Below are 15731 nucleotides of genomic sequence, written 5' to 3' on the forward strand. Positions count from 1 at the left end.
TTAAATAAAATTTTCAGGATACCCTCACTAAGTTTGCACATGACACTGAGTTGGGCACAAATGTTGATCTGCTGGGAGAGCAGGAAGGGTCTGTGGAGGGATCTGGACAGGCTGGAGCGATGGGCTGAGACCAATTCTGTGAGGCTCAACAAGTGCCAGGTCCTGCCCTTGGGTCACAACAACCCCAGGCTGGGGGAAGAGTGGCTGGAAATGTGCCTGGAGGAAAAGGACCTGGGAATGTTGGTCAACAGCAGCTGAACATGATCCAGGTGTGCCCAGGGGGCCAGGAAGGCCAAAGGCACCTGGCCTGGATCAGCAGTAGTGTGGCAGCAGAACCAGGGCAGGGATTGTCCCCTGTACTCGGCGCTGGTGAGGGCACACCTCAAATCCTGTGTCCAGTTTTGGGCCTCTCACTACAGGAAAGGAATTGAGGGGCTGGAGTGAGTCCAGAGAAGGGCAGCAGAGCTGGGAAAGGGTCTGGAGCACAGGTCGGAAGAGGAGCAGCTGAGGGAGCTGGGGGTGTTTGGCCTGGAGAAAAGGAGGCTCAGAAGGGGACCTTACCACTCTATAACTGCCTGACAGGAGGTTGTAGCCAGGTGGGGGTCAGTCTCTTCTCCTAGGTAACAAGTGATAAAACAAGAGCCTTCATGGCTTGTCAAATATTGGAACAGGCTGCCAAGAGAAGTGGTGGAGTCACCGTCCCTGGAGATGTATAGATGTGGCACTTACGGACATGGATTAATGATGGACTTGGCAGTGCTGGGTTAACAGCTGGACATGATGATCTAAAAGGTCTTTTCCAATTTTGATTGATTTTATGATTCTGTAACAGGAATGCAAATGAAAAACTCTGGTAGTGTTTGGAAGAAAGCCTACCTGAAACTTAAAATGCTATATCTTAACATCAAGCATCTGCCTTTGCTTAGGATGTCACCACAGCCATGTTTTTTTCCTGATCACTTTTCTGTTTTGCACTTTTGCATTTTACACTTGGCATTTACTGCACAGATTACACTGAACTGGATTTTCTGTATAGTATTATTTCAAGAAAATTTATGCTAGGAACTTTTGAGGTCACATAAATTATATTTGTAAACCTTCCTGCTCTTCATTTTTTAGTGGTTTAGATAGCAGCTGCATTAAGCTGAAACAAAGTGTACGCCTGAACTGAGCCATGTTGCTTTCATGACCCTTCTTTGTTTTCCTTTGAGCATTAGAAGTTTAGCTTATTTTTCATTGCCTTCAATTCTAGTCATGGAAAACTAACTCTGAGTTTTTCTTTCTCTTTTTGCAAAACAGGAATCTGGAGCTTTGACAGGTGTACCAATTTCTGGGGTAAGTCCTACTTCAACGTAGATTTTGGCATGACAGCCTGGAACTGTATGAACATAGGTTCACAGGAAAAAGTTTAAGGATGAGTGAATCCTGCTGTGAATTAAGTTTTTCATTTTTTTTCTTCAGGTTAAAATAGGAAGTAGACTTTTGTAGGTGAATCACTATTTGGCTTGATCCATTATTATTAAGGTCTGGCTGTGGAAATACAAATGAGAGCTCTAGTTGGAAACTTGGTATCTCTAAGTAAATGAGTAACATTACAAAATGAAAGCAAGCTCCGCTTCATATATAAAAAAGAAGTATATACATAATCCAGAAATGCTGGGCAAATTCTCAGCTTTTTCCAATAAAATGTGTAAAGACAGTAAATTTTAGTTTCTATTTATATAAATTGCTTACCATAAGTATCACAACACATTTCATTTGCAGTTCTTACAGAGGAAAGAGTGATAAAAAGCATTGCTTTTCTCTGTAGGTTTTTCCTTGCTTTCAATTATCAGTGTGTAACTCTAATAGATTAGAGTTATAGACAAATTTTCATGTGAGGACATAATTCATGTGAGGACATTTGCTAAAGGAAAAAATTTTTCACTTTCAGTGCTTGGGTGACCAGCATGCTGCTCTTGTTGGGCAAATGTGCTTTCAAGATGGACAAGCAAAAAACACGTAAGTTATTAGGAAAGTAATAAGATAAACACCCTGCTCTGTTTTGAATTTAGTATTATGTTCTCTTTCAAGCAACTGCCAAACTCTTTTGTAATTACAGAGCTACCTTTTGAGTGTGTTGACCCACAAAGTAAACCATGTCTTGACTCTTATATAAAGTAATAAAGATATTAAAGTTACACGGCTTGTGAGGTATATTTTGGAACACAGTCACTGTGAGGAAAATCTCTATGTGACAGTGGGGTTTTCATTTTAACATTCTTCAAAACACAGATTAAAACAGTTGCAATGTCATTTAAATGGTGACCTAATGTTAAGCAAATACAGTGAGGTGAGTTAGATTGCATTGACTTGAATGACACAGCTTTGCTAGATGGGAAAGGTCCATTTCAAATGCAGTGCTTAGTTTTGCTTTTATGTCTAGCTCAGTGGAGAATTTTATGTTTGCTTTTTCCCGTTTCTCAGCCTCTTAGTGTCCTTTGTTACAAATAGCTGATCAGTTAAATCAGGCAACTGGGTATAATCAAAAAATCATTGGAGGAGAAGCTGTCTGCTGAAATGATTTGCTGTTCCATTTACAACCAGGTGCTTAACTAAGCGTGTAGGGACATACACACACAAGTAAGGGAGTTTCACAGGTATGGTTACATATTAGTCTATCTTGTTTCAATTCATTTCTATTATTGCTTTACTATTTCTTTTTCTAAATGTAACTGAAGGCTGTCTCAGGACTGGTTTAAGGTATTAATTTTGAGGGGTTTAAAAAGGTAAGGAATATTTTTCTTGAGAATAACTTCTTAGGGTAAGTAGGAGTGGTTTATAGTATTTTGTACTCCTTATATTAAACTGTGTTCTTGTATAAGTGTGTATGTGCACACATATATTATTTGGTCTTCAAATGGGAAACATGCCATTTTTAGAAATTTTTGAATGGGATATGTCTAAAGAAAAGCCTCTTTGTGACAGGAACAAAGTTTCTTAAAATTTACCATTTAAGATTGTGAAATATTTATTTTATAAAGTTGATCTCATAATCAACTTTAATTGAAGTAGGTAAACACTGCCACCAAAGAGGAGTTTACACTTAATTTTCAGCCATATCTCTTCTTGATCAAGTGTTAGACAGAAAAGAGAGAGAGAAAGAGAAAGATATGTGACTAGATTTTTCAGCTTCAGGCTGCATTCAGATTAACTTTTTGAGGATAGTTGTATCATCAGTTAATGGTAGCAAAATCTTCAAGGGTTAAAAAGTGGTGTCCTGACTCTTCACAGGGGACTCATGGATTGCAATAACAGGTTATTCTTTAAACATTCTGGTTTTAACTTTGCTTTGCTTTCATGCTAGGTACGGAACAGGTTGTTTCTTGCTGTGCAACACAGGTCAGAAGGTCAGTTGCATTTTTTAGTTGTTTGCTTTTTTGTTTTTCACAATCTAAGTTCTGAAACAAACTGTATGTTAGCCATTCTTAGACTTATTAACAACATTATATTGCCAGACAAAGGCAAAAGCACGTACTGAAATCTGAAAGAATGAAAGTACTAATTTTTTTCAAGGTGTTTCTGTAAGGCTCCATTTCCTACCTCCTTAAGTTTCCAAACAGAACTTTGCTTGGGTTTCTTGCTCTTCCCTTGTATCTGTTTCTTGTTGTCACCCAGACAGGATTAAGTGTTATGTTATTTAACCATGTGCCTTTTTCCTTGTCTTGGCTGTTTTATTTCTTCTCTTCATTTTCTGTCATCATTTCTTTGTAGTTGGAGTTGAATAAATAGCACAAAACTGTGGCTTCCTTCTCATTTACATTTCCCCCTAAAGACCCCCAATCCTTTTCTATAAGAAAGGTGGAAAGATCTGCAGCAGCTTGTGGAAACAAGAATTACCAACAGCAATCTGTGTTCTATCTTAGGTGTTTATTTAGAGTTACTGATAATTTACTTTATTTAAATTTTGTGTATTTCATTTGAAGGTTTGGTGCCTTGTTTATTATAATTTGAATGTTTTTATTTAAATATTTTCTGCCTCTGTTCATGCTTTACCTTTTCTTTCCCTATTTAGTCTGTGTTTTCTGAGCATGGTCTTTTAACCACAATAGCTTACAAAATGGGCAAAGACAAACCTGCTTTTTATGCACTAGAGGTAAGTTCTGTACTTTCTTCCTTTTTGTAATGATACATGTTCTTATTTACTTCTGTTATCTGGTATTTTTATGGTGTCTTCAGCTGTGCAGAAATGAAACTAGCTCTGTGTTATGCTTATGTGCCTGAAGGTTTCTGTGTGTTTTTGGTTATTCCTGTCTCCAATCTATATCATGAAATCTAATAAAAAATATTTCTTCATTGCATCATTTATACTTTCAGAGCTAGATGGCTACAACATTTTTTCTTTTCTGTTGCTCAGTCTCTCAAATGTTTAATAAGTACTATAAATAAAAAACCACAAATTTTGTAATACTAAGTGAGGTTTTAAAAAAGAAGAACGTACTAATGTTTCAGTTATTACCTCATAATAAAGTCATAGCTAATTTTTTTATTTTGTTCTAATGGATTTTACTTCTAACTTCTAAAAATGGGAATCAAATTTCTGGGGGAAAAATCCTCTAGTAACTTAGCTTTTTTACCTCTCATTTAGGTGCCTACTTACAGAATTTAGTTTCTCAGGTCTCCAAACAAGCCTAAGGGCAAATTATATAGAAAATTTTATTTGTTTGTACACTTGTTAAGTTTACACTTAACAAGTGTAAACTTTGGAGTTCATTGTTCTAAAGCTCTGCTTCTGAAGCACAAATTAACTTAGCACCTATTTGGCACCAAAGCTTTGTTTAGAACAACAAAGTTATTATTCTTCCATCTGTGCTGCTTAATGTGCTAAGTATTGTAATATAATAATTATTCTCAAATCCCATGCACTGAATGCTGATATTGAGCTTTTGTAGACAGACTGTGTTTTCCATGTGAAAGACAACACAGGATTTTCTTCACTCCAAGAACAGTTTGTGGCTTATGGTACTTTATTAGGATGTGGGATGCTGCATTTATTTCCTTTTCCTTCCCTGAGGACAGTTAATCTTGCATTCGCCATGACCTGGAAAACTCTGGGATTTTTATTTTGTGTGGGTGTGTTAGAGTTTTGTTTTATTTTTAACCCTTGTTCTTAAAGAAAGAAACTGAAACTGTCTTGAGAGTGATTTGAATTCCTGCCTGCTGAAACCCCCTGCACTTTGCTTCTTCTTCACCTCCAAGTCTTTAATGATATTGTCTGAAAACATGGCTTCAACAGAAGCTATTAAGTGTGCTTTGTCCATTCTAGAATCATCTACAGTCTGCTGGTTGAGACACTTCAGAGAGACAGAAAATGTGGATTCAGCCCTTTCCTTTAATCAAACTGGTATCTTGTAATAGCCAGCTGCTTAGAAAGCACCCCTGCCCCTTCTAGCAGTGGCTTGGAATGAAAATATAAAGTTGCTACTGTTTTACGTGAAGCTTAGTCTACTGGACTTGGCTTTGGGGTTAGATGGGAGCCATGCCATCCATCTGGGGTGTGATGCAACCCTTCTAGGCCTTTTGCTGAGGCAACAGAACAATTTTGCTGGCAAATGCACAAGTGCCTAAATTTTCTGTCTTTCTGGATGTTTGTATTTAGACTAGACGTAATTAGACTTGTTTTTTTAAATCAAAACATAAAAATATTAATGTGTCAGGAAAAGAAGTCTGAGGCTACTGAACCTCATAACTATATATTCAGAAGACATAAATTAGAAAGACAAGAAGACTACTTAGGAAATATCTCTGTAACTTCCCCTTATAAAAAAAAGCATACAATATGCACCTTTTCTACGTGGGTCAGTGTAACAGGCTGCCCTTTTTACATGGCAGTTTTCAGATGCCAAGAAACTCTGTGTTTTGGTTGTGATCTGTGACTGTAAGCCTGAAGGTGGAGGCCACAGCAACCTCTCCTCCTCAGGTTTTTTAAAAGCAGCACAAAGCTACCTGTTGCTGTCTCCTAAAGGAGTGGCTTTGTTTCCTTCAGGGATCTGTTGCAATAGCTGGGGCTGTTGTTCGCTGGCTGAGGGACAATCTGGGTATTGCTAGTTCTTCACTGGAAGTTGGTGAGTATGGAGCTGTACAGTTTTTTAAGTTTTCCAATGTCATGATGTCTCTATCAGTGAATGAAAGCTCAAAATATTTAAGTAAAAAGCTGGAAGGTGCATATATTTTGCTGGTTTTAAACACAACAAAAATTTACTTTGCATCCATGAGCTCACTGTTGTTGATACATGTATTTCATGGAGCCTATCAACACAGTCTTAGAAAGGCTTTGTCAGCTTTGTTCTGTTGCAATCTGTACTTTTTAGTAGTTTCCCTGGTAAGCAGATATTCTGGAAGATACTATACTTACAGAATATCTCCTGGTTTTGTGCAGCATTGAAGTTTCCAGAGCCAAGAGTATTTAAGTCTGTATTACAGAAACCAGCATATATCTGATCCTAAACTTACATATTCTTGTCACAAACATGAGAACCTGAGGCCCTGCAAGTGAATGTAATATTTATGTAGTAGGTTTCATATCCATTGAGTTAGGGATCTCAGTTTGCAAAGTTGCCTCTTAAAGAGATGTAGAGGAGGATAATCTGTTTCAGCTGAAAATGCAGTAATCCTTTAGCAGTTGTGTAGCTGATGTTTTCTAATTCTGATGAACTGAAACAAACTGGATTGTAACATTAAAACTAGGAACATATCAAAATTTGGAAAATAAAAAATGTCAGAGGCATGCAAAGGCAAAAATTTGAAAGTGACTGATTTAATGAGATTTAGGATTGAAAATACATTAATTACATATTTTTAATAAATTTATATCTTATTCAAAGGTGGGAAAATTAAAATTAAAATTTAATATAAAACTTCAAAGATTCAGCAAAAACTTGAGCATCAGTCTGTTTTTCTGAAAGAAAGCTTTGAAGATCATACAGAAGAATATAAACTAAATTAGCCATAAACTAAATCACATAAATTAGTCATTTGCTGAGACTACAGTACCTCTTCACAAGTTTGTCAAGACCTTTGGTAGGTTTGAGTTTCAGGGCCTTTAACTTTGTCAGTGTTTTTAAAGTCACATAGGGATTTATCATCTCTTCCTGTTTCACTGAACTTGTCTTTCCTTCTGCCTTCACTCTTTTTTTAAAGTGGAGTCTGTACGAAAGAATCAATTTAGAAGGACTTCTTGAAGATGTTTTACTACTTCTTTCCTATCCTGCGAGGTTTCTCTGATCAATGCAAACAAAAGAAATTTGCAAAAGCAGAAGGAAAATGCTCGTTTCTTATTATAGGAAAGAGCTGTTCATTAGCAATTATCTCTTTTGTCATTCTAAATGTCTTAATATATTATTTTTAATTACCAATACTTTGGTATTGAGGAGTTCATATATCTACAGTTATTATTCTCATATCAAGAAACTTCAGATTTCCTTCTAGCTAGCTTTGTAATTAAATACATAAGCTGACAATTTGGAGCTCTAAATCCATTTGAAATTAATGGGAATTTAGTTCTTTACTCCCTTTGGTCTGGATCCAGTTTCAGTTGCTTGCCTTGACTTAACTGCAAGTAAAGTGTGACCTTTTGGACTGCTTTGAAGGTTGCACTCTTTATTCACATGATAGATAACATTTGAAAACTTCACAAAATCTAGGTCAGAATAATGAGTACACCGTTTTGGGTTTCAGTTTTGATTTTTCATTTTGCATTTCCCACAACTCCTTATGCTCCATCTTCTGTTCATATTGTTGCAAAAGAAAAACTGGTTAGCAAGGCACAGAGTGCCAGCATTAGCTGAATTTTATAGTTGTATACATGGCTAGATTAAATTTGTAGCTACCCAAGATATCCTGAATATTTTTCTTAATTAAATAATAACACTTTTAAGTGCTGCATTTAAGTGTTGGTATAGTTGTGAAAAGCTAAGTAAGTGTTTTGTGTGTGCATTAGAAAAACTGGCTGCCGAGGTGGGAACTTCCTATGGCTGCTACTTTGTGCCAGCATTTTCAGGACTGTATGCACCATACTGGGAACCCAGTGCAAGGGGGTAAGGATCTGACTGAACACTGCGCTTGCAGGGGGATTTAATAATTTTACAAATATTCCTTCCAGGTATGTGAAATTTTTTTTTTGTTGCCTTGATGTGTCCGGATAGATCATTCTCTGTGGTATTTTCATGAGCTACTGTACTTCTGTTCTATATTTAACCTGATCAAAACAGCAACTGCTACTGGGAGGAAAGGAAGGATTAGCTAGCCCAGCTATTGATCCTCCTCTCCTCTCCTTGTCCCCCTCCTCAAAAAACAAGCCAACAAAAAAAAAAAAAAACAGTGTGGGGCAGCAGGCAGAGAAAAAATTTCTGATTTTGAAAGGGTTTTTATCTCACTACAGTAAAAGAAGAGGTCTGCATTCCTGTGAACTGTCAGGCAACAAAAGTAGTAAAGGAAGAATTTTGTGCTGATTAGTGTTTTTGAGTTCAGTTTCAGGCCATGTAATTCCTTCCCACTTGGCCTCCTTCCCCTTGTATAGTGCTTTCTTTCCAGTCTATTGAAAATTCTTTTCTACTCCTTTTTTTACAGCCCCTTTCCTGGTAGTTCAGCCTCAACCACCTGGTAATAGTTCAAACAATAGGTTTTCATTTGTGTTTTCTGCTGTGGTGAGCTTGCCTACTGTTGTTGGAATCATAACATGCCATAGCAGTCATGGAAGCATAACAAATATAATTAAAAAATAACTTTCCTAGAATGGGAAAAGAAGTCTTAAAGGCTAGATTGTTCCCAAGGTTTCAAGTAGTTGTATCTTTAGAATTCAGGTGCTTCTGGTATGTATCTTTTTCTCTAAGGAAAAAGAAAAATCTCTGAATTAGATGTTTTTACAGTTTTTCATATCAGAATACTTAACTTTTAATGATTAAAAACTGATCTTTAGAATGGTAACAATAAAAAATATCCTTTAATATCTTTGAACTTGCATGTATCCAGCAGTATTTCTGTGTAGTACTGTGCTGTTCCTCAGCTGTTGAAATAGAATAAAAGATGGTTATTTGCTCTGCTGTTCAGAATATATTGGCAGAATTCAGCTTACTCATGGTGTGATGTAGCATAATTCCCCTACCCAAAAATCTCTTTGAAGGTTCAGAAGCAACTAATTATCAGACTAGATATGAAAACCATTTCAAGCATTTAGAGAACAGCAATGACCCATACAGTCTTTTCCTTAAGAAATGAAAACATTAGAGAATTCTTTACTATTTTAGTGATAAATTCTATTATTTTTTAAAGAGAAATCAACCTTAATCAAGCCTTTTTTTTTTTCCTTAAAGACAGACTAGAATTAGTGGGGCTATTTGTGTGTGTACGAATGATTTATGGCAACTGTATTGATTGGACCCTTGAAAACACTTTGTCAGGAAAATGAGAGTTTAGATTTTAAAAACCAAGCTTTCTAGTATTAAAAAAAGTAGTCTTCATACAATAGAACTGAATGAGATTTGAAGAGGACCCAGGTGTGAAGTATAGGTTTATGTCTGATAAAGAAGAGTGTCCTAATTGTTTTTTTTCTCTCTCTTCAACAGTATCATCTGTGGCCTTACTCAGTTTACAAATAAAAACCACATTGCCTTTGCTGCACTAGAAGCAGTCTGCTTTCAAACACGAGAGGTAAAGGCAAATTAGGTCCTAAATTCATTGTAAATTAGTGTGATAACAGGAACTGTAGCTCTTCAGGAAAAGAGGAGATTTAAAAAATTTAATGAAGATTAGTCTTATGCTTTATATTGTACTTAGATGCTATTATTGTCTTTACTTGTTCCTAATGGTGAAAAATTGCTCCTGTGGACTTATCTAAAATTGTGTGATACATGTTTTTGGACTGGTAATGCTGCTTTTTACCAGCATGTAAAATAAGGTGAGCATATTTTGTGAATATTTTGAGGGGCAGAACACAGAATGTTTAGAATAGCAGGGCCAGTGACATAACTACAAAGCCTCATTGGTGTAGGAAACTACACTTCATGGTCTGTTGTGATAGAGATGGCTTATGTCACTTTTGATACACAAGAAAAAAAGGGAGTTAAGGCAAGACAGCAGCAAGCATACCAAGGGAAAGCTGGCTTCACTTCCTGCCTGTTCCATCCTTCACTGCCTCAGCTGGCATTCAGTAGCAGCCAACCAAAATTCTCACAGAGGAAATTAATTCCCCAGCCAAATTAAAGAGGTTGATATCAGTATGAGCATTGAATCCTTACCATCTACTCCTCCCTGTGTTTGCAGTTCCTGGGTTCTGTGCAAATACAGGAGGAAATGAAATCCCTAGACCTTGCAGGATAACAGTCTAGCCTTAATTTGATTACCTGAATTAAACTGGTGATATTTAAACATACTGATTTCTAAAATAGCATCCCGCTCAAACCATGTAAGATGAGGGAAGCAGTGTGCTGTTTCTGTAGTGATATAGAATAAAGTACTTATTGAAAAAGACTGACAGAGATTTCACGCAGGCTTCTGCTTTTGAAGCTGTGCTGACAGCCTCTGAGTCCTCAGAAGATTGTGAAGGAAATTGAAAGTAGCATTCTAATTTTCTAATTCTTGTGCTAGAAGTCAGGGTAAAGTTACAGGCAACTGAACTGATTTGTTGTCTGCTTCTCTTTCCTTGTCCATCCTGCCATCCATTCCCTCTCATGTGACAGCTCAGTGAACTTTCCAGCAGAAAATTATCCCTTTTTTTGCTGGGCTATTTTTCTGCTGGATTAATGACCTCAGCTGCCTCATAGAAGCATTCAGCAAATGTGGCTGGAAGTAGGAGAGAGGGGAACAAAGCTGTCAGACTGAGTGAGGGTGAAGTTCACTGTTTGAACAGACCTAACACTTCCCCATACTTTACTCACTCTGATTATATCACAATGACAGGAGTGCCTGATCAGGCACTGGACCTCTTAAATGAACAGGTGAAATCCTAGCGACACTGGTAAAATATATTTATGTTTTTCTAAAGATACATCATTAGTTCTGCCTTGTCAAAAAACAAGTTCTTTCAATTCCAGTGAAAATGGAAGTCTTCAGGAAAGCCCTTCATTGGAGGTCACCTTCAATGGAGTTCTTGCCTGTTTGTGACATACACTCCTTCTGAGTACCTTGTTATCCAAAAAGCTTCTTCCTTATGCATATAGATGACACTTGTTACATTTTGTCTTCCAGAAGGAATTTTGGAAAAATAAGCCATTTTTCAGTTCTAAGAGCTGTACAATGCTGTCATGAGGCAAAATCTGCATACTTGGATCCTTGCTCCTCATCCCACCTTTGTACAATAGAGATAGCAGCAGCATGACCATGATTTGTTTTGTTCCTTCATCCCTTCCTGGCTTCTAGCATTCTTTTTATTATTTTAATCTCTGCTGAGTGCATGCTGATCCAACATGCTCTTACACAGTGGTAAACAAACCCAGAGCTTCCAATAGTGCTGAAGTTCTGAATGGTAAAAAAGGCAGATAATATCACCTTAGACAAATGTGATGTATGTGAAGGAAATAAGTACTAGTATAGTACTGCCAGCAAACTTTGTGCAAGAATCCTGGTTTCCAGTTTATTTCTAGTGTATTGAATAGGGTGGGCCCATAGGCAAATGCTGCCACCACGAAAACTGGTTTTACTCTTCTTACCTTGTAATTTTTAACCTTTTTTTATCCTGGGCAGTTCCTTTGGTTCCTTTAAAGATTTTTCTGGTAAGGGACCTTGCTGGCTTACTTTCTGGAAACAGGGAGGATCTCCTTGGATAGTTCATCTCCATGTAGTTTTCACTATCTTGCAAGCCTAAAATTTTTTTTGTTCTTTTTTTAAGTAGCATGTTGACTTCCTGGTAAATATGGTATTACTGGGTACTTTGTGAGCTACACTACAGGGCAGAATGCACTGTAGTTTTAGTCCTTTTTTTGTGGTCTGTGTTGCTTTGTCATTTAAAGCTGAGAAAAACACACCTCTTTTTTTATTTAAATACACTGAAAAATTACAGAGAGAAAATCAAACTGTACTTGTTAATGCCTAACTTGTGCACTAGCCTTATAAAATGTAAATAAGTCATTTAGATGACTGCTTTTCAAAACCCTACAGAAAACACTATTCTGTATTTATTGGTGATTATGGGACAATGCCATGTTACCAGTAACTAAAGTTTGAGGCAAGTCTTACGTTTTTAGGAAAGCCTCTAAAAAGCATATTGAGAGGTATCAGTGAATTAGATACTTCGTCTTAGGTTATTATCCCTTGCAAACACTTCAACACTTTTCAGCTAGAAACTGGGCCCAAATGAAGGTAACATAATTTTATTAAAAGTTGCACTAACAGTTTATTTTTGCTCTCTGTCTTGTTTGATATAAAATTCTCCATTTTCAACAACTAATTGAAAATATTTGAAGAGGCTGCTCTTTCAAAATATTTCAACATTCCTCAATTCTTATTGAAGATTCTTCCAGATTGCCAGTTCAAATGTTTTAATTCTTCAATTCCTTAATCCATCAAATAAGAGAAACTATCCAGACAAATGATGATCATTTGAAGGACTCCATTAATTATTTCTGCTTCCTTTGTTAGCTTTGATTAATGTTCTCATCAACTTTTCTTATAATTCCTCTCAGGCTACATAAGTAGCACATCCAGAGCACCTGAGGAGAGAGGTGTCCTATACTAGGAATTCTGTAATGAAGAGAATGCACGTGTTGTGTGTTAGACAAAACTGTGTTGTCATTATGTCTGTTTTGCCTTTTAATATATAGGAGAGAGGATTGATTTACTTAACCCTCTTCAGGAAATGCTGTAGTATCAGTGTTTTACACTCAGAGGGTATCAGAGCATTTCTGTGCAATTAAATTGTACCATGTATTACTCTTATTTAAGATTCTAGATGCTATGAACAAGGACTGTGGGATTCCACTAAGTCAGTTACAAGTAGATGGAGGAATGACCAATAACAAAATCCTTATGCAGCTCCAATCAGACATTCTCTGTATTCCAGTAGGTAAGATGAATTTACAGCTCCTGCTTTCTTTTTAATGCTGAAAACATTAGTTTATAATGGCTGTTGAGAGCAAATTGGGTAGCTTGCTTTGTTGTTGTATCTTGATAGATATGTCAATCTTTAGTTCTGATGTCATCAAAGGGACTTCCATCCAAAATCATTATGGTCTTTGTGTTTTGCTTCAGTAAAGCCATCAATGGCTGAAACAACAGCTTTAGGAGCTGCTATGGCAGCAGGAGCTGCAGAAGGTGTTGAAGTTTGGAGTCTGAATCCTAGAGATTTGACAGCAGTGACATGGGAACGATTTGAACCACAGATAAACCCAGAGGGTAAAACCTTTTTGTGTTATCTGAGTTGCAAACTTATTTTTCTTACAAATGTGGAAAGGACTGGTTTTGGGTACTCTTCTTTTGGCTTTAAAAAGTCTATATTAATCATTGCTTTTTAGCTAGCTATCTTTCTCATCAGTTCTTAGGTGCTTGTAGAAATGAAAAGTGTGCACTTGACATAATTAATCCCTGTACAAGATAAATGCTTTTTTATCTTTTCAATTATTTCTTTATTTTTGGTACATAATTTTGTCTTACTATTTTGATTATAATTCTTCTAAAATCCCTTTTTCAAGACAACATTTGAGGGGTTTCTACATAAATATCAATTCCTTAATTTTGTCCTGCCTATAAATCTTCTTATTGGCGAACATGAAGAAAATCTCTTTTATTTCTTCTTACAATGCATAACTGTGGGGTTTGGAATGGAGTTTTTTTGTATTCAAAAAAGGATTTTATATTGCTTTCTTTGTGCAAACAAATGATACTGTGCAAAAGAATGAAAAATTCATATTGCCGTATCTGGTTCTTAAATATTTGGGGTTGCATTCCTATGCATTGAGAGGCTTTTCTGTTTTCTGATTTCTTAATTTCAGAAAGTGAATATCGCTATGCCAGGTGGAAGAAAGCTGTGATGAAGTCTATGGGATGGGAGGCATCTGCCAGTTCAAATGGTAAACCAAAAATTAATGCAGGTCAAGTGTTATTAATTAGCCAGTTAACCTAGGGAGCTCATCTTGCTTTTGTTGACCTTTTCTGTTCATGCCATCTCTGGACTGTTTTAGTGATTTAAAAGTCATTACTTAAATCCACTGTGGAAACAAAGCAGGAAAATCTGGGTCTTCCTCCTGAATAGCTGCAGGTTTTGCAGGATGGCACTATTTTGCAAAAGAAAAAAAAATCTCACCTGCAAGATGACATACAGCGCAATGCTTAGAGCACAGAGACTTTTTAAACCTTCTTATACCATAGCCTCATGCTGCAAAGGAGAAAAGTTCCATCCTGTGGTTTTGCTTGCTGTATCTGCCTTCATTATTTGCTGTGTAGGAAGGAGGGATTGATATCCATATTAAAATCTATTTGACCCATAGGGGGTAAGAGCAAGGAGTTATCATAAAGTAAAGAATTACACAGACCTATTGTTTACATACAGAAAATATGAAAGCACTTTTGAGGGACTGCACAAGAATTTTCTTCTGTAGTAGAGGGCTTTCTCATCTGTCACGTTTGGGTTAATTAAACCTGCAGTCTTCCTGTGATCTATAATTTGAATGTTTATTTTACTACTATTTTGGGAAAAGTTTTTAGTCCTGAGTAATAATATAACACATAATTTATGGGGTTTCTCAATTATATTTAATTTCCCTTTTATTGGAAAACCTATTAAAATGAAAAGTATTAAGTAAAGAATCCTCAAAATTTAAACTCTTCCCCACAATCCAAAATCCACAGTTGGAGCCCTCAAGCTGCATGTGGTCACTTTCTTCTTGAAAGCTAACATTTTCCTTTTGCCATCCTATATGTTGGTTTAAATATTTTATTTAACACTGTGGTTTGCAAACAATTCTGCCAAGGCTATTGGGAAGGGAAACAGGTAGATTAACATGAGCAATATGATTCCCTTCAGTATTGACCTTTATGATTTAATACCCTTACATCTAACCTGATGCTTATCATGCTAGGATAAAAAATTCTGCCTTGCAGTAAATAAATCTAGATGGATTTTTTTTCAGTTTATGTGAAGAGATATGTTTATCAAAACTTACTTTAGTGATTTTCTGGTCTAACACCTGGGGGGCAAATGTTCTTTTCCTTTGTTCTTTGATACTTTAGGGGTAGGTTGGGATTGGAGAATACTAGAAATGGGCTCAACCTAGATTGTGCTGATAGTGGAATTTGGACTTGAACTCTTACAGAGAGAACCTATTTTAAATTATTATGGGGTTTATGCATAATATTTTTTTTAGTTCTTCTGCAAATGTCACTACATTTGTTACTTTTTGCTTTTCATATATATTTAACACATATACTGCAATTTATATATATATTTCTCTTTTGATTTGCTTGACTGGAAACACCATCCCCTGGATGCCATCAGGTGACAGTAGTATCTTCTCTAGTCTGCCTTTCAGTGTTTTTATTATGAGTAGCATGCTAATGTTAATCGGAGCAAAGTACCTCTCAGGTTAGTTATTATTTGAATTAGATCACTTTAAAAACTATCTTCACTATTTTAAGTTTTGGGGTTTTTTGTATTCCATCTGTCTGTTTCTAGCAAAAATGACTGATGCTTTTTGTTGTTCATGCACACAAACGTTTGAGGGTGTGAATCAGGCATAATGTGCCTAAGGGAGCCAAGGGAATGC

The 15731-nt window shown here is 36.4% G+C and overlaps 1 protein-coding gene across 2 annotated transcripts in view; it reads left to right on the forward strand.

Annotated features, from left to right (window-relative positions):
* GK (glycerol kinase) overlaps window positions 1-15731 on the forward strand; it is a 34772-nt gene that overhangs the window by 13703 nt on the left and 5338 nt on the right. Inside the window, exons 9-19 of one of the 2 annotated variants that reach the window (XM_059839932.1) lie at window positions 1300-1335; window positions 1934-2001; window positions 3347-3389; window positions 4055-4135; window positions 6026-6104; window positions 7979-8075; window positions 9603-9687; window positions 12916-13036; window positions 13222-13365; window positions 13962-14039; window positions 15464-15550. In XM_059839932.1, the coding sequence (XP_059695915.1) occupies window positions 1300-1335; window positions 1934-2001; window positions 3347-3389; window positions 4055-4135; window positions 6026-6104; window positions 7979-8075; window positions 9603-9687; window positions 12916-13036; window positions 13222-13365; window positions 13962-14039; window positions 15464-15550 (919 nt within the window). The remainder of the gene's footprint in view (window positions 1-1299; window positions 1336-1933; window positions 2002-3346; window positions 3390-4054; window positions 4136-6025; window positions 6105-7978; window positions 8076-9602; window positions 9688-12915; window positions 13037-13221; window positions 13366-13961; window positions 14040-15463; window positions 15551-15731) is intronic. The other variant, XM_059839933.1, reaches the window with a different exon arrangement.

This window comes from Haemorhous mexicanus, chromosome 2, assembly GCF_027477595.1.
Source record: "Haemorhous mexicanus isolate bHaeMex1 chromosome 2, bHaeMex1.pri, whole genome shotgun sequence".
Lineage (NCBI taxonomy): Eukaryota > Metazoa > Chordata > Aves > Passeriformes > Fringillidae > Haemorhous > Haemorhous mexicanus.